The sequence below is a fragment of the Mustela nivalis genome, assembly GCF_964662115.1.
Source record: "Mustela nivalis genome assembly, chromosome: 11".
NCBI classification, from domain to species: domain Eukaryota; kingdom Metazoa; phylum Chordata; class Mammalia; order Carnivora; family Mustelidae; genus Mustela; species Mustela nivalis.
Window position 1 is genome coordinate 42,671,926 of NC_139030.1, and position 19,925 is coordinate 42,691,850.

The 19,925-nt window shown below is 40.6% G+C and overlaps 1 protein-coding gene across 2 annotated transcripts in view; it reads left to right on the forward strand.

Annotated features, from left to right (window-relative positions):
- The window catches only part of LOC309843728 (uncharacterized protein), a gene marked incomplete at its 5' end in the record, with an annotated part of 94,673 nt that overhangs the window by 4,245 nt on the left and 70,503 nt on the right, over nucleotides 1-19,925 (forward strand). For both annotated transcript variants that reach the window (XM_082689414.1, XM_082689415.1), the window contains one exon: nucleotides 15,464-15,578. In XM_082689414.1, the coding sequence (XP_082545540.1) occupies nucleotides 15,464-15,578 (115 nt within the window). The remainder of the gene's footprint in view (nucleotides 1-15,463; nucleotides 15,579-19,925) is intronic.

The window sequence follows — 19,925 nt, forward strand, 5'->3', positions numbered from 1 at the left end:
AGAGAGGCAGGCAGAGAGAGAGGAAGAAGCAGGCTCCCCACTGAGCAGAGAGCCCGATGCGGGACTCGATCCCAGGACCTTGAGATCATGACCTGAGCCGAAGGCAGAGGATTAACCCACTGAGCCACCCAGGCGCCCCAAATTTCAGTAGTTGTAAAGCACTACCTAGACCGTGTGCCTCATTTTATGAATGAAGAAGCTGTTCTGCAGACCAAGGAGTTGATTTTTTCTAAGATTAATAGCAAATTATGCCAGAGTCAGAACTTAAAGAGAATGGAAATTGAAAATATTTTGGAAGGAGGAAGGTAATTCTTAGGAGGAATTGTGGTATGCTCTAAGTTTTGTTATCCACCACTATATTCTGAATGTAATAATAGCTTTATTTTCCTAAAATCTTGGTTTTTAAATAAGGAGTATATGAAGTAAAACATAAAACAAAATTCCATTTATATTTCTCTAGACCTAATGAGTGCATTAAAAATATATGAATGTGTATGGGGCATCCCATACTGGCTCAGTCAGTTCAATGCCTGCCTTCAGCTCACTCAGGTTATGGTCCCGGGGTTTTGGGATAAGGCCCTACTCAAGGCTCCCTGATCAGCAGGAGTCTATTTCTCCTTCTTCCTCTACCCCTCCCCTTGCTCGTGTGTACCCCGTGTAGAATGTCTTGTCATACACACCCATGAGGCTAACCCTGGTGCCTAGTGTAGTGCTCTGTCTAGAGTAGGCTCTCAGTCTCTTAAGCAATTTGTTCACTTTTCATTTTGTGATGTATCTACACTTCCTCATCAGCCCCTCGGTTCTTATGTGGGTTCATGCCTCAGGCTATAGAAATTCTTTCTTCAAAGTCATAAAATGATTATCTAACCATCGAATTAATTTATCTTGTCTCAGTTATAATCCTTTTTACTTAGTTTAGGCTGCTTTAACAAAATACCCCAGACTGGGAGAATTTAAAAAAACATTTATTTTTTACTGTTTTAGACTGGGAACTCTATCAAGGGTGCCAGCCAGTATACTTGGGTTCTTGTGAGAGCCCTCTTCCTGACTTCAGATGGCTGCCTTCTTTCTGTGTCCTTACACCAGAGAGAGAAAAAGAGAGATAGCTCGTGTGTTTCTTCTTTATAGAAGGACGCTAAACGCATCATGAAGCCTCTACCCTAATGACTTGTCTCCAAAAGGCCTCATCTCCAAGTACCAACACATTGGGGATTAAGGTTCCACATGAATTTGGGGGCAATACACATAATCAATCCATAGCATATCTCCCTAACCCGGGGATTGATGATACTGGCTATCCCTTCTTTTGGTAGTCTCCTACCTTATCTTAATAAAGGACATTGATTCTCCCCTTCACTCTTCTCTCTGCTCCCTTCTGGATCCTTTCCTCCCTTTCCTTCTCCCTCTGTTTCCATGAGATTTGTAACACTGAGAATCCTCAGGGAATCTATCTGTACATGCTTCTCAGGTTAAAGTAGTGGTCAGTTCTGATAAGTGTGTTGAAAGGATGGGATAGATCACAACACCCTCCTCCCCAACACACACACACACAAACACACTCCCCACAGGTGGGTGAGTTAAAGGATGAGGAAATTTGATACTGAAAGTAATGAGAAATGCACACTGATTATGCTCTCTCCCAGACAGGTCCCAACTTGGAAGTTTGAAAAGGATAAAAGTCTATCCTTGTAATAGGTCTTTTACAAACGTTCCCTGCACTTCCTTTGTCACATCTTGTGTAATGGATATCTGTGATTTCACCTGCCTAGAGTCTAGTTTCTTTCTAGTAATTGCACTCTGATTTTCTTATGGAACTACCCACTTCTCATTCTTAGACTACAGGGTTCAGGGGGAGCTAGCTGATCCCAACCCTGACCACAGAAAGCCCTTTTGACTTAGGCCTGGCCAATTGGAACACTATATATATCCCTTTGTAACTTAACTAAAGAGTTTGTTCCTTGCTGAGTTACAAATAAAGAACTACACCAAATGGAGTTGTCCACAAAGGAAACTTTATCTGCAGCAAGTAAGGAGATCACAGGAAATAACTTCCAAAGCTGTGACTCCCCAGGCAAGAGTGAGTGGGTTCTTTTTATTTAGGGTTGGGGTAAACATTTAGAAAGGGGAGTTTTGTCATCATATGCAGAGACGAGCATAAGGTTATGCACGCATACCTAGGAAACATGCCTATACTGGTGTTGCATGTCACGTTAACAAGGTTTGTACTCCTTGTTTGGAGATTTTTAACGTAGTGAGGGAGAGGTAACTAACTGTCCAACACACCAGGGCCTACTTGCAGGGTCCATCTGTGCAGGTGTGAGTCACTGGTTGAGTTCAAACTGGTCTACACCAGCAGGAACTCTTCCTATTGTTTGCCTCTAAAAGATAAGGTTAACATTCTTATGAAGAAGGGAGTTGTTGGGGATCTTGCTGGTGGCACCTCTAAGCTAGGGTCAATTAACTATGGTCAATCCTATGGTTTAGGATTGGGCAAGTGATTTATCATTCATTGGTTATTTATTCACTCAGAAAACACTTATTGAGCACCAACCATGTGCCTGAAAATGTTTTAGGTGCTAGGGATATGGAGGGGGAAAAAGATGAAAGACAACATGCATGGAGCTTACATTCAAACCGAGGGAGGCAGACAATAAAACTAAATAAATTATATAGGAATAGAAAATAGCAAGTGCAGAGACCCTTGTTAAAAAGCAATATTCAACTGAGTAAATTTTATTTTATTTTGTATTTATTCTTTTTAAAGATTTTATTTCTTTATTTGACAGAGACACAGCGAGAGAGAGAACAAAAGCAGGGGCTGTGGGAGAGGGAAAAGCAGGCTCCCCACTGAGCAAGGAGCCCAACGCAGTGGGATTCGGGGCTCGATCCCAGGACTCTGGGATCATGACCTGAGCCGAAGGCAGATACATAATGACTGAGCCACCCAGGCGCCCTTCAAGTGAGTAAATTTTAAAGGTCAAATTGGCTTTATTAAACAATTTGTGAATTAGGGAGCATCCCACCTAGCAAATAGAGGGACCTCCTGTGAAGAGTTGTACAAAATGGAAGGCTTTTATAGAAAGAAGGGTAGGGCAAGAAGTTATAAAAAAAGATGGAAGAAAGGATTGTTTCAGGCAAGGTCCTTCCCCTACGGGGAAGAATTCAGGGGAAAAGTGTCTTATTAGGTCAATTACCTCATCTTCCTTTAGGGTGGGTGGAGAGGGCCCAGGTGACAGATTACCTCTGTGGTGCTACCAGAAAATTCCAGATTTTGGCTTAAGATTCCACTCCTGGAGACGTTTTGAAACTGCAATTAAGCCTTGATTTGCTGTGGTGGGGCAAGGGACTCCATCTTGGGCCCATGGCTTTCTTTTTAACATCCCGAAGCTGTGTCTTGTTGGGAAGTTCATTTGGTGGAGGCAAAGTGAGTGAGGCGGAACAGAACTGAAGAAAGATTAGAGATAATGGGATATGTGATCATGCAGGACTTGTAGGATATTGTAAGAATTTTGGGTTTTACTGTGACAGGAGAAACCGTTGGATAGTTTTGAAGCTTCAGTTTTTATAGGATTGCTCTGAACTCTAGCAGGTAAAGCACTTATTATCTTTGTTCCATTAAGTTCTGTTTCTGGGGTTTTCTCTTGTACTCTTTTTGGGGGGGGGACATATTTCTCTGTTTCTTCCTTTTTTTTTTTTTTTAGATTTAGTTTATTTGAGTGAGAGAGAGAGAGAGCACATGCATGAGCAGTGGGGAGGGGCAGAGGGAGAGAAGAAGCAGACTCCCTGCTGAACAGGGGCCCTGATACAGGACTCTATCCCAGGACCCTGGGATCATGACCTGGGCTGAAGACCGACACTTAACTAACTGACTGAGCCACCCAGGCACACCTGTTTCTTCATTTTCCTTAAGTCTCTGTCATCTCTTCCAGTCTTGAGGGAATAGTCTTATATAGGAGGTGAACTTTATCATTCATCCCTGCCCTGGCTCTTGATCCTCTTTCAGGTTTTTGTTATTGTCCAATGTGAGCCAGATGTTAGAGTCAGGGAAATTGAAACCTGAGTGATAGGTTAGTTAGAGATGGACACTGGATTTATCCCTGATGGCAGTAGGGCTGGAATAGAGAAGGAAACTGTACTAGAAACAAGAGCCAGGTGTTAGTGATGTAGTTTTTGAATATAGGGGAGCTTTGGTGGGCTCCAGAGCCAATGGACAAGAAAGAATTCTTGGGTCATCTTTGGTGAATCTTAAATTAACATAGGGAAGTGAGTAATCATCTTGGCTAGAGATAAAATATAAGGAGAAAATAAGATGACCTTTTGTCGAATTTGATGCTAGGTAGTTGAAAGAAGATGAAAGGTAAACTTTTGAGTTAGCAGAACCACTTCTACTACTTAGTAGCTGTGGGAATAGAGATATATTCTTTAAGGGTTGAATGAGATAATATGCAGGAGTGTCCTTATAACACAACACAATGTCTACTTGGTATTCCACTAGAGGGGAGGGATTTGGAAAGCCTCGGGTCCTCAATGGTGACAAAAACCCAGTAGAGTGTTGGTATTCATCTCTGATCAATGAACGCAACTCAAATTGCGCCCAGCACGATAGTAGTGCATGATAGGTAGAACTGAAATGACCTGGGGCTAGAGGGACTCAGAACTGGTGAAGTTGAGGGTGAGCTGTCAAATCCAGTCCTCAGAGCTAACTAAGGTTAGACTTTGGAATGAAACTGAGAGGAATTGAGCATGAAGTAAGAGCCAGGTGTTAGTGATGTAGGTTTGTGGGGGTTTTTTTGTTGTTGTTCTTTTTAAAGATTTTATTGATTTATTTGACAGAGAGAGACACACAGAGAGAGGGGGAACAAAAGCAGGGGGAGTGGAAGAGGGAGAAACAGGCTTCTAGCTGTGCAGGGAGCCCCATGTAGGGCTGGATCCCGGGACTCTGGATCATGACCTGAGCCAAAGGCAGATGTAATTTTTGAATATAGGTGAGGTTTGGTGGGGTCTAGGAGCCAATAGCCAAGAAAGAATTCTTGAGAGGTCTTCGGTGCATAATGGTGGCTTTTACTAAAGTGTGGGGACAGGACTCGTGGGCAGAACAAGCTGCTGTCCCATGCTGCCCCAGGATTGTGGGAAGCAACTGATTATTATACTTTGGGGTTGGTGGGAGGTAAAGGTGAAGGAAGTTCCAAGAGGATTTTCCTATGTTAAAAGAAGACTCCTGAAATCTGAGGCTGTTACTGTCAAGCCAAGGCTGTTTTTCCCACTAGCAAGGCATTAACACGAAGACAGCTGGGAGCCTCCTGGAGGAACGTTAAACTCTACAGGCCAGAAGTATCTGTCCATGGGCTGCAGGTTATAAGGACATTTAATTTCATCTACATTTCCTTTTGCCTTTGTTTTCCATATCATGAGGAGGGAGCCAGGCAGATGAAGTAAGAGGAAAGGAGATGGAACTCCTAGAAGAGGGATTGACTTAATTTTGGTGGACGGTTTCCCCAGCTCAGGATTACTTCCCTCCAATGGGCAGTGCTCTATGTAACCACCCTGACATGGTATCTTGGTAGTTCTGCGTAGCCAGCCCTCAGTTTTATCTTAATTTCTGAACTTCAACAGTTTTCTACCACCAGCACCACTACTATTCCTGCCCATCAAAACCCTACTTTTGATTTACTTATGTTAGTTTTAACATTAGGTACCAACCTGGCTTCTTTGTGGATGAGAAATATCAGTGCACACACTGAAAATAGAATGAAGTTTTAGTCTCTGAAGAAAAAATTGGGTGGTATCGCTGTCAGTACGGTTGGTCTCAGCTATTGTTAGGAAGAAAGTAATCTGATTGAAAAAATGAGATTAACATCCAAATTGACTGACAGACCTTAAATTCTCTCAGAGCTACTTTTTTTTCTATTTTAATTATAAAATTTTTTTAAAATACAGAAAAATGGAAAGAACTGTACAAAAACCACCTTTATACCTACCAATCAGATTCAACAATTGATGAACATTTGCCACATATTTCGTGTTTCTCTATGGAAATACATTGCAAACATCATGACGCTTTTCCACCTAATACTTTAGCTTGCATAACCTAAAAGTAAGGACATCCTTTTCTACAATCACATTGCCGTGGGTTTTTAATTTCTTTTTCTAATTTAATTTTATTTATTTATTTGACAGAGATCACAAGCAGAGAGGCAGGCAGAGAGAGAGGGGGAAGCAGGCTCCCTGCTGAGCAGAGAGCCCCATGTGTGGCTCAATCCCAGGACCCTGGGATCATGACCTGAGCTGAAGGCAGAGGCTTTAACCCACTGAGCCACCCAGGTGCCCTGGGTTTTTTATTTCTTAAATGTTTTATAATCAATTGCAGTGATTATTCCTTTTGCTATGTAAATTGCCCCAAATTTGTCTTCTATGTCCTTGTGTCATGCCCCACTATTTTTTTTTTTTTAAGATTTTTTTATTTTTGAGTAATTTCTACACTCAGCATGGTGCTCAAACTCACAACCCAAGATCAAGAGTCACATGCTATACCTACTGAGCCAGCCAGGCATCCCATGCACCCATTAGCCTTAAAAAGTTTTATTGAACTCTCTCTCAGGTGCATTTGAATTTTATTAGTCATAACAAACAGTAGATGGTGGAATTTTAGGCAGTGTGTGGAAAGATTGGGAGATGAGGAAAGGGAGAAAGTGGCCTATAGATATGTAAGCCAGTAAGATTGTCTTTAGAGTCTGCTGGCCTAGGCTCATCTTGACCTGAGGAATCTTCCCTTCCTTCACATTCACAGCCCAAGATTCACCAAAGGCTCCATTGTTTTTCAGAATCTTTTGGCAGTGGGAGGCTGAAATTATTATATGAATGTTTCACTTGTTTGTAAATTAAAAACTGCCTACATATCAGTGTAGAAGAGTCAAGATAACATGACCCAAATATAATTAATTAAAATAAAAGAGGGGGGTTCCTGATTGGCTTAGTCAGTACAACATGCAACTCTTGATCACATTGGGGTGCTGGGTTTGAGCCTCACATTGGGTGTAGAGATTACTTAAATACATAAATAAACACTAATTTTAAAAAAAAAATTAAGGGAAATACTCATCAGTAGTAATATGGGACCTTAAATGAGGAAAGCACGTAGTTAAAAATAAGAGAATGAATCTAAAATGGATTCATTTAGGCTAAGTCCTACATCACTAATCCAAGACTCAATCGCAGTTTCACTCACCCAAAAATGGACTCCTAAACCTGTCAGTCAGGAATCACCTGATCAGCACTATTTATAGGTCCTATGACTGACAGGCTCCAGCCATCCCCTAAATGAAAGTAATCTTGTGATAACCAACAGGCTCTTCTGCCCAGCATAACTTCCCCATGGCTGCTCCCTTCTGCCTATAGAAGTCTTTGATTTTGTACAGCTCCTTGAAATGCTGTTCTGTCTACTCAATCAGATGTTGCCCTATTTGAATTGATTTTGCTCAAATAAACTCAAAATTTTTAATATGCCTGTGTGTTTTCTAACACATGTTAATGTGTACGGTGATGAGAGACTTCTGACTGAGACACTGAAACAGCATACTTTTGGGCCGTCTATTCACAGAAATCTGGCTGCCTAGCACCTTTTTCCTTCATGGCCTTCTGAGCTCTCACACTGACAACAAATCCCACAGCTTTGCATTACTATAGCTATCCCAAGGGAAAGCCATGTCTTAAGAAAACTTCTTGTGGCAATAATACCTTAACCCAAAGCAAACATTTTCAAAGGGTGGGAATGGGGTCACTGAGAAGTCAGTGGAGGAATTTGATTTTGGAGGGAGGCTCTTTTCGTAAGTCACACCATCATAGCTACTTCCTGTTCTGCTACCTATCTCTCGCCCTGCCTACAATCTTATCATTTTATGGCTGTGAACATGCAGAAGATAGACAAGATTAAATTACCCTGAGATATTCAATCTCCTTTCTTACAGAAGGAAGGACAAATGCTTTCCTATTGCTGCGAATATAGTAATGCTCAAGACATATTTAATGTAGGAAATTTAAATAACTCTCTGTGAAGAATGGAAGAGACACTTAGGACTGCCAATCCTTTCAATAATCCCGCAACCTCTTTCATTCTGTTTACTTGGATCCCTACATAGATTTTAAAATACTTATGCTTTATGTGCTGACCTTCATTTCCCTGTGTTTCCCTTTCTTCTGGTTCATCAGGTCCTTTTACTATCATTGCCTTAGTTAATATCCTGGGATCTAGTGTAATGTGCTTCCCATCAAGAATGTTATTATAGGGGCGCCTGGGTGGCTCAGTGGGTTAAAGCCTCTGCCTTTGGCTCAGGTCATGATCTCAGGGTCCTGGGATCGAGCCCCGAATCGGGCTCTCTGCTCAGCGGAGAGCCTGCTTCCTTCTCTCTCTCTCTGGCCTGCCTCTCTGCATACTTGTGATCTCTGTCAAATAAATAAATTTTTTAAAAAAGTTATTATAGGGGCGCCTGGGTGGCTCAGTGGGTTAAGCCGCTGCCTTCGGCTCAGGTCATGATCTCAGGGTCCTGGGATCGAGTCCCGCATCGGGCTCTCTGCTCAGCAGGGAGCCTGCTTCCCTCTCTCTCTCTGCCTGCCTCTCCATCTACTTGTGATTTCTCTCTGTCAAATAAATAAATAAAATCTTTAAAAAAATAAAAAAAAATAAAAATAAAAAATAAAAAATAAAAAAGTTATTATATTTCAGTTTTCCTAACAAGGAGCTTTGCGATTTCTTAATGTAGTTAAATATTTCCTAGAAACAATATGAAGGGGATTCTGTTAGTCCTATATACTCAATCTTAGAGGACAAATAATTTGTAAGTTAAGCAAGGACCTTATACACAATCTTAGAGGACAAATAATTTGTAAGTTAAGCAAGGACCTAGATTTGATAGGCTTACAAGTAATTCAAGTGTCCCCTCTCTGCTTTGGTACAGGGAGTAACTAAACCATCTTAGGTTCTCTTTCACCATAGAGCTCTGCTCAAACTCTCTCTATAAAAGGAATCTTGGTATGGGCAGTTAAGAAGTTACTTCTCTTGGGATGCCTGGGTGGCTCAGTTGGTTAAGCAGCTGCCTTCGGCTCAGGTCATCATCCCAGCATCCTGGGATCAAGTCCCACATCAGGCTCCTTGCTCGACAGGGAGCCTGCTTCTCCCTCTGCCTCCATCTGCCAGTGCTCGTGTGCGCTCTCTCTCTTTCTCTCTCTCTCTGACAAATAAATAAATAAATAAAACTAAAAAAAAAAAAAGAAGTTACTTCTCTTGCCTCCATATCATTAACTATAAGTGGAGAAAACCACGTGCTAAGGAAAGTATTTTTATTTACAATTATTCAGCTAAGCAAATAAAATATGCCAGTTATCATGGCAGCATATCTTACCCACATTTCTTAACCTCCAGAAGTGTACATAAATATTAGAAAATAGAGGGGCATCTAGGTAGTTAAGGGCCCAACTCTTGGTTTTGGCTCAGGTCCTGATCTCAGGTTGTGAGATCAAGCCCCACGATGGGCTCCAAACTCAGCATGAAGTCTGCTTGAGATACTCTCTCCTCCCTCTGCCCCTCCCACTTGTGCTCTCTCTCTTTCTCTTTCAAATAAATAAATAAATCTTTAAAAAGGTGAGAAAAATACAATTTAAAAAGTAGGTATAAGAAGAAGCAGATTATTATAAGTCTTGAAGCGTGGGCATCATTCCCTTTGTTCTCTTAATAGACGTTTTTCTCTAACATTTATTTATTTTCACTGTGGTAAAATATATATGGCATAAAATGTATCGTTTTAGCCAATTTTAAGTGTACAATTCAATGACATTAATTATATTCACAATTTGTATAACCATCACTGCTATTTCCAAAATTTGTCTATTACTGCAACCAGAAACTCTGTACCCACTAAGTCATAACTTCGCATTCCCCCTTCCTCCCATCCCTGGTAACCTCAAATCTACTCTCTCTCTCTACAAACCTGTCATTGTTAAGGGGGTTTTTTCCCTTAAGATTTTATTTATTTGAGAGAGAGAGGACTAGCAGGGGAAGGGGCAGAGCGAAAAGCAGACTCTCCGCTGAGCAGGGAGCCCAGTGTGAGGCTCAATATGGGGCTCAATCCCAGGACCCCAGGATCACAGCCTGAGCTGGAAGCAGATGCTTAACCAACTGAGCCACTCAGGCACTCTTTATCTGTCATTTGTAAAAGGTGAACTTTGGTGGCTATGTGGATGGGAAATGGCTTAAGGAATGCAGAGGAACAAGACTTAACTCTTTTCCTTTGGGTAACTCAAGGGGATAAACTTGGAAAACCATAATAATGTCCTTCTCTTTTGCTTTTCTCTGAATGTAGTATTAGTTCTCATCAGCAGAGGTGGTGATCTAGCTGGCAGAACAGGGAAATTAAGATTTCAGATGCAAAGGACGCAAAAATATAAATCCACATAATATTCAGCATTGGAAAGCAAAGGAGTATTATGTATGTCAGTAGGCTTGCATGCTGAATTTTTATCTTAAGAGAGGATTTTTCCAAATCCTTTTATTATTCGTTGGCTGAAGCAGGAGGGACCAGCTCATAAAGTTCTGTGGTATACAGAGAGGACACTCCTCCTCCTCCTCCTCCTCTTCTTCTTCTTATTCTTTTTAAAGATTTTATTTATTTATTTGATACAGAGAACAGATCACAAGTAGACAGAGAGGCAGGCAGAGGGAGAAGGGGAAGGAGGCTCCCCGCTGAGCAGAGAGCCTGATGCGGGACTCAAATCCCAGGACCCTGAGATCATGACCTGAGCCGAAGACAGAGGATTAACCCACTGAGCCACCCAGGCACCCTTAGAGGATACTCTTCTGTTTATATTAATAAAACCACAAGTCTCACAGCTCAATAACAGGAAGGGGGAATAGTTGGGTTAAGTTTGCCTGCAAGTAACAAAAATACTCCAGGTAAAAGTAAATGAGAAAGAAGTTTGTTTCTCCATCATATTTCAGAAATTGTTGTGTTGTGTTTTTTTTGTTTTGTTTTGTTTTTTTTGAATTCATGAGGTTGTACAAATTTGGCATGGCATTCAATAAGACTTGGAGACTTAGACTCCTTAGTCTTCCTATCTGCTATGTTTCACACAGAAATTTAATCTACATTGCACCCAGTAAGCAGAAGGAGAGGGGAGTGAAGGGTACATCACCTTCATTTAAGGACGTTTGCTGCAAACTGCATATACACTGTGTGTTCTTATCCCATTGGGCAAAACTTTGTCACATGGCCATAACTGACTGCACGGGAGCCAGGAAGTGGGAGCTCTGTCATTATGGGAGAAGGCACATACAGATATTGGGGAATAACTAGCACTTTATGCAACAGAAAGAAAGGTAGTTTGAAGAATGAGTCTTCCATTGTGGAGGGCGGTACTGAGTTGAAGGCCATGATCAGAGGTCTGGGCAGCCGAAAGGCAACACTGTAGGAAGGAATGGAGTGTCAAACGTAGGTTAGGTCTGAATACGTCCAGAGGCTGGAAAGTGGGTTTTGTTAGCTGAGAAAGTAGCAAATGTTCCCTATCTTATCGTTTTGGCTATAACTAGTCCTGTTCAGTCTTTACTACAAATTATATGTGAGAAGACTGTTTCAGAAAATGCATCCCAGGAGGGAAGGGAGCCTGGTGGCTATCTCTGTTCATCACGCTGCCTCAAGAGCCTGGAGGTAGGGTTAAGGCTAGGAGGAAAGACCTTAATCAGAACGTGGAAGACAGGGCCTGACCTCTGGCCTGCTGCAGGAGCTGGCTCTGGGGAGCAGTGGCGGGGGAACAGCGTATATTTTGGGATGCACGCAGCTCTGATGCCTTTTGTTTGTGAGGGGACTCCACTTTGCTCTGCCATTTAATTTATGCCACATGAGCACAGAGGCCACATATATAGTGATTTACAGCAAGGATTTGGGAGCCAGACTATATGATTTTGAACCCCAACACTACCCCTTGCTATGTCTGTAACTTTCCTATATGAAAGGAAGTGCTACATACGAATACCTTCCTCATACTCCATGACTATAGGATGTAACCAAGACCACAGGTATGTTATCATTGTAAAGTTCCGTATGCTTGGTCGGACCAAACTGAGATTATTTGCCTGTATCTAAGTACAAGAGCAACATCTGAGATTCTCTTTTCTCCCTACAGCTCTGTTAGCATCTGTCCTATTATGTCAGAGTTCTTACAAGTGGTCCTGTTTTGGTTTTTTAACAAGGTTTTTAGAAGCTTCTTGTAAGAATTGATTTAATTAAAACATGATATGTAGAAAAACTAAAAAAAAGTTAGCTAGTATGTATTATTATGTCTCAGAACAAAATGGAGAAAATCGCTGAAAATATGGAAGTTATTTATTTTAAAAGATTTTATTTATTTACTTGTCAGAAAGAGAGCACAAACAGGGGGAGCAGCAGAGGGAAAAGGAGAAGCAGGCTCCCTGCTGAGCAGTGAGCCCAATGTGGGTCTCGATCCCAGGACCCTGGAATCATGACCTGAGCCCAAGGCAGACATTTAACAACTGAGCCTCTCAGCCATCCCCAAAATGGAAGGTTTTTAAAAAGGAGTTTCCATAGGCTCCGGATATAGGTTTTTATTGATTTTCATCAACGTTGATATAGTGTGATGTAGATGGTGATAACCTATAATCCTTGCAAAAGTTAGTAGAGGAATAAATAATACTTTCAGTTGCATCATCAATTCATGCAACAGAAATTACCTTAAATCCATAAGATATGATAGGCCCGAATGGGGTAAAAACTGATTATATCACAGATGTGTGCTTTCGGTTGGTCCCTTATAGCAATTATGACAATCACAAAACTGCAAGTAGAAAACAAAGTCCTGGGGTGCCTGGGTGGCTGAGTTGGTTAAGTGTCTGTGTTCGGCTCGGGTCATGATACCAGGGTGAGTCCCACATCAGGCTCCACGGGAGCCTGCTACACCATCCCCACCCCCACCGCTTGTTCTCTCTCTGTCAAATAAATTAATAAAATCTTCAAAAAAAGAAGAAGAAAACAAAGTGCAATTCAGATTGTTCTCAGGAGTAAACATAAGAGAACAAAGCTAGACCCCCAGTACAACTCAGGCATTATAAGAAATACACTGTAAAGATTGTCGGGATAAAGTAAATACAACCCTGAATGTCTTCTCTTTTTCCCCTCTTTCCTTTTGCAAGATATAAGGAAACTCCATTTAGTAGGACTAACCATGTGGAACTTCTAATGATAATACATCTGTGGATTTGTTTATATCCTGTAGCTTATTCACAGAACATGCCGACCATTATGCACTGTGAATTTATTTCAAGCTTACAATATCAATGGTGAATTCTGTTCAGTTCAAGTACTGCCATGTTCTTGTAAAGTTGTAGTTGTATTATCTTAAATACTATTAGATGCATTAGGAAAGCCAGATTAATTATTTTCAGTTTATATCTCAGATTTCTTCAATTTTTATTATTTTAATTATCTATATATTGTAATTACATTTCTGCTATACTTTTTTTTCCAGTAGGTTAATTATGTCTTGGTGAAATGTCCCTTAAATGAGATGATATCATATGAACCATATAAAAAGAATAATTGTAATATTCTAATATGCAGTGATTTAGATTTAAAGCAGTTTTAATGAGGTCTAGAAATAAAATTTATATATCACTTCATTAATATTGTTTTAAGTTTGGATTTCTCTTAAACATTAAATACTTCTATTAGGTATAAGACAATTTAAAAAGCAGAAACTTATTGTTATTAAATAATAGAGCAATAAAAATGTTTTTGGGGGGAGGAGGAAGAGAAAGGTGTTTTGAAAACACCCAAGCAGTGACCTAAACAGCTTAATAAATCATTTGGCATGAAGCACCTCAAAATGTGTTAACATGTTCAGAACACTTAATTCCACTTATCTGAGGGAGAATATCACATATTTTGATTCCCCAATTTGAAATGATTTTGAGTTTTTTGTCTTTTTGGCTAAAAAATGACCTCAATTTCTCAAATTTGGAATTACACATTCCTTAGCCTAGACCTTATAACAGTAATGAAGACAAACCAGTGACATCCTGGTGTAACTGCTAAAGTTAGAACTGTCAATAATCAGAGTTAAATCTCTAAGAAATAGAAAACTAACTCTCCTTCAGTGAGTGTTGTTGTTTACTGAGAGGTAGAATATTGTAACGTGGTGTAGCTAATGGGGTGGGTAAGCATGCCTCCAGCTGCCTGGTGGTCCTTGCTTCTCCAGTCTCCCTGGGTGTCCCAGTCTGTCTTCAGGAAGCACTTCGGGTCAGTTAATTCCAGGCCAGGCACTCGTATCCTTGTTCCCAGTAAACTAGCAATATAAAACATTATAAACCAAGACCTCAGATGGTCCATGAAGTCCTTTTAAGTGCTGCTTTCTGTTTAACTCCCTATCACAGGCGAGCCAGTGCTACAGGCAGTCACTGGGCTATATCCCCAGTTGTCTTAGCTTCTTCTCTTTTTGTAAGTAAGGAACAGAAATCTAATTAATTCAAATAAAGGGGGTCGGGATGCATGATAGCAAAGATCTCACAAAATCAAATGCAGTCAGACTTCATGGGAAATAAGGCTGAAACTGAAGCTATCGGGAACCAAGGAATCTATATTCTTCCTTTTGCATCCTCACTGGGGCCAACTGGTATTTCCTTTCCCTTTCTCTTAGCACATTTTCTCCACTTTCCTCTTTCATGTTGCTGGCACATTAACGCACCTGTTCCCGAAATGGCAGGCAGTCTCCAAGTCTGACCTACCAGCATAGCTTCCTTCAGGCTTTCAGTGGCTGTTCAAAATATTTGAGAGGAGTGGTGGTGAGGGGAGAGTGACAGAATATGATCTGATACAGGGAAGCCAGGGGTTGGACTAGTTCTACCTCAGATAGCGGTCTTTGAGCCATGAGCCAAAAAAACAGGCGTTATAGGACTCCTGGATGTTTAAAATCAGTCTTATCCATCACAGCAAAGAAAACGGAAGATGAAATGCAAAGCCAACTGGAAGATCAATGACATCTGAAAATAGTAACAATTACTACATTTTCATCCTTTTTGATATTTTCTCTTAGTATGCTAGCTAGATTTTATGATATTCAGTTGGCAAGAGTGTAAACACTTCATAGGAGCAATATTGACACAGGAGAGATGGTCTGTCTTTCTCTGTGTGGTGAGGAGATAGCAATATTGCCACCATCCTCTCACCAGACACCAGATCTGCTGGATGGAACCTGGATCTTGGGCTTCCCAGCCTCCAGAACCATAAAAAATGAATGTCTGTTGTTTAAGTCATCTACTCTGTAATATTTGTTGTGGTAGCCCAAACTAAGATAGGCAAATAAGATCTAATCAAGTTATTTAAAGATTTTTCTCTTGATGTTTGATAAATTTTAACAATCGTGCCCTGGAGTGACACTAACTGTGAGTGTGTTGCTTACTGTCTAGGGACTTCACTTCTTCGGAGTTACTATAATTCAGTTCATAATAATGAAGTTCCAGGTATATTCAACCCATCAAGAAAGCATTTCCTGATTGGATTTCAAAGGATTCTACACCTCAGGTATTTCATGATTATGATGTTATTCACCTCTAACTTTCTTTATATATATGAAATTTTAGTATAATAAATCTTAGTATATTAGACCTGGAAGAAATGTTAGAAATTATGTAGTCCAACTCCCTCATTCATTAATACCATATTTTTTCCTTCTAATTATTGATATACTATTGAGGTAGCAAAAAGGAATTAGAAAAATCTGGAACTACATCAGATGAAGTGCTTTTTTTTTTTTTTTTTTTAAGATTTTATTTATTTATTTGACACTGAGAGAGATCACAAGTAGGCAGAGTGGCAGGCAGAGAGAGAGGGGGAAGCAGCTCCCTGAGGAGCAGAGAGCCCGATGTGGGGCTCCATCCCAGGACACTGGGATCATGCCCGGAGCCAAAGGCAGAGGCTTTAACCCACTGAGCCACCCAGGCGCCCCTGAAGTGCTTTTTGGAAAGGATACAAAACTCAGATGAGGCCTTTATCTTTATCAATAAAGCTTTACTCATTTATCACATAATTATTAACTGATGGATTTTAAAAATTTGAAATAATTGTAGTATTCACAGTTATGAAGTAAGGTGGCCATGTTTATGGTTTCTGTTACGGGAAAGAAAACCAACTTTTAGGTGATTCTCCCAAATTCATAATTATCTGAGCCTCAAATATACATAGATGTTAAATAATAATAAATAATCTCAGATGCTGAGATTTTTCTACATAGACAAATTTGAAAAACTTACTGTAGTCTTATAATACATTTTGAATGGCGTGCTATTTGACAATGAAAAGTTATTTCTATATTTATTAATATCTGTAGTGCTCTGATGGAGAAGGCACCATCTCAGCTGTACGAAGCATGTGTTCTAAAGTCCTCAAGCTAAAGTCTTCAGGCCCAAACATGTCAGTTTTGTTTGTGTTTTAGTGATCACACACCTCTGAGAACTGAAAAGAGTCTTTCAGCATAGCAATGGAAAGGACAGGCAGCTAGGCTATTTTTAGTTGCAAAGAACATCACATTCTAGCCAATACATTTTTTACATGATAGTGTCAGCCAAGTCTGAGGGTGTCATTAAAGTATCCCTTAAAGTGTGGAGCAAAGATTGTTTCTAAAAAGTGTTCATAAAGTCAAACTCCTAAATAGTTAAAAAAATAAATAAATAAAAAGATATCTAAAATTTAGAAAAATTCTTGCTTATTCCTTTGAGAACTTGCTTCACTAGAGTTAAATAATTCTTAGGTAAAAACAGTACAGTCAGTTCCCCCACCCCTGGCTCTCTGTCGATTTTGACACTAGATTTTGTGCTATTTCTTGCGCTATGAGCTTGAATTTCTAGGCAGTAAAGATAACAAGGTAGGAACAGTGTGGTTTCTCCTTTCTACCTATATTTAAAAGATAGGAGGTAGCTGGAAACTTACATGTAAAGAGCCCACTAGTGGGGCACTTGAGGCTCAGTCAGTTAAGTGTCTGCCTTTGGCTCAGGTCATGATCCTGGAGTCCCAGGATTGGACTCCACATCTGGCTCACCGGTCAATGGGGAGTCTGCCCCTCCCCCTGCTCCTCTCTCTTTCAAATAAATAAATAAAATCTTAAAAAAAAAAAAAAAGAAAAAAGAGCCCACTAATTACCAAGGGTGTTTGCAAATTGTTTCAGTGAATCCTTTTATTGGCCATGGTAGGTCAATTATCTCCATTTTAGAGAGTAGGTGCTATGGGTCAGAGACGCTTAATAATTTGCCTAAGGTCATTTGGTGAATAGAAGTGACTGAAAGAGAACATGTCTGAGCAGAAACAGAGATAGCGTGAGATGAATGTCTCACTCAGTAAGCCACTCACCCTTGTCTCTCTCCACTGCGCTTCCCCAGACAGTCGAAGCAGTAATAGCTTTGGCTGTTCTGGGCCTCTGTGCAGAATGAAGGCAACTGCCATCCTGTAGAAGCTCTAAGTTCTAAAATAAAGACCATAACCTGCTGAGTATATTTGTAGTAAGATGCCATAAAAATGGAAGGTATGATATTGAATTGCTTCTTTTATTAGCAGTTTTGTAGTGAAAATTCTCCATAAGGAGTTGGTATAGCTTACCATGCAGGGTGATGTAGGATACCTGTACCAGAGCTTTCTCTTCTGGTCACCTCAAATAAACTGCAGAGGCTTGTTTTTGTGCTTTCAAATCTTTCCTCCTTTGGTTCTTTCAATTTATGGGCAATTCATTTCTTAAGACTCAGAATTGGCTTTCACTAAAGACCTTTTTTTCTTTCCAAAGTGGTGTGAAATTTAGATGCTAATTGTGTTTTGTTCGTTTAACTAGATGTGTAAGTTAAGGGGTATAAGATAAGCAACTAACTACTTTATCACAAGATACAATACATTTCTGAGATTAAAGAACAAAATGGCATAAATTGTAATCAAAATGGTGTCTGATGTCAGGGCACCTGGCTGCCTCAGTTGGTAAAGCATGAGACTCTTGATCTCGGGGTTGTGAGTTTGAGCCCCATGTTGGGCGTAGAGTTTACTTAAAAAAAAAAATGGTGTATGATATCATTTCATGCAAGAAAAATGAGTGATTTCCAAGCGCTCTCCCTGAGAAATTAGGTTGAGAGACTGGCTAAATCCTCAAATCCTCCCTACCTCCTCATCCACAAGAGAAACAAAGCAGGTATTTTGCAACACACATTTTAAAGTGAAGCTGTAATTATCACCCAGTAATCTCTCCTCATCTAGTTCCTAACATCTTCACACCATTCTGCTTTGGCAATTCTCTGCTCAAAATAAATCTGGCACTGTAAACTGTTGAATGTCAATAATCAATTCCTTGGCTAGATTTACATAATAGAATAACAAAACAAAAATGGCTGCATAACAAACAAAGCCTGTAGTCTCTCTGAAGAAAGATATGCAGCCACTCACACCAACCGCCCGTGCAGGTAACTGCAGAAAACGAGCAGTGCCGACGTGGCAGACAGGCAACACTTGGGAAGGCTTCCAGGCCCAAACCAAGCAGATCCAGTCTGCTGCTCTCAACTACCTGCAGAAAGACATGCACTTCTGTAGTTTTCTTGGGACCACAGCCCTTCGCGTCTGGAACATGCTTTGGCTACCTGCAACCCCCGAATTCCTTGTCCAAATACCATGGAGTGTGCATCAGAGCCTGTGGTGTCCTTTCTATGTTCTTTGGTTGGTCTAATAATTAATTTGACATAAGACAGATAAACAGAAAAAAAATTAATTTCAAACATAAGGGAGGGGTGCCTGGGTGGCTCAGTGGGTTAAAGCCTCTGCCATCTGCTGAGGTCATAATCCCAGGGTCCTTGGATCAAGCCCCAGATCGGGCTTTCTGCTCATCAGGGAGCCTGCTTCCCCCCACCCCCACCCCCACCGCCTGCCTCTCTGCCTACTTGAGATCGATCAATCTCTCTCTCTCTCTCTCTGTCAAATAAATAAATAAATAATCTTCAAACATAAGGGAGCCAATAAAAATATGAGCCTCCCTGAAGTGACCAAAGCAGGCAGCCTTTATACCTTTTAAACAATGAAACAATGATTTTTAAAGAACTGACAAAAGGGTTTGGGCTTGGGGTAGCAAATAAACAAAGAAGTAACCAAGTTTGTGTATATGGCCTTTTTGGCTGAATTCCCTGTCTGTGGTGATAAGGATGCTTTCCTCCCTCCAGGTATGGGAAAGGTAGCCTTCACTTGGGGAATTTATTTCTTGCTTTTAGGGGAACAAAAGGACCTTCTTGTACCAGCTGTTTCTTAAGTAACATTAGTTCAAAATGATCAGTATGTCAAAGTGGCATATTTTGGGATGACCCGCCCTGAATCCTGCTGAGCAGAGAGCCCAGTGCGGAACTCGATCCCAGGACCCTGAGATCATGACCTGAGCCGAAGGCAGAGGCTTAACCCACTGAGCCACCCAGGCGCCCCGAGGTTGGGAATCTTAAGCAGGCTCCAGGTTCAGTGCAGAGCCCAGTGTGGCACTGGCTCATAACACTAAGATCATGACCTGAGCTGATATCAAGAGTCAGATGCTTAACTGACTGAGCCACCCAGGTGCCCCCCAAGAGCAAGTGGTCTTAGGAATATCTGATAAAAACCTATTTTTATACCAATATCTTTAAATTGTATATGTGATAAGTGATTGTTTCAGTGTGAATTTGGAGACGCTCTAGTGCTTAGATAGAAACTTTGGAGCTTGTCTTTTTTCCTTCAGACTCCTAAGACTCTTTCTTATATCCTAATTGATCAAGAATTTGAGAATCAAGTACATGTGTCATTCCAAATCTTCAGAAATGCTAAAAAGGGCTTAAGACGCCTTTTTTGTCCTCATAATATAGGTAGAACCGGGATACAATATAGACATAC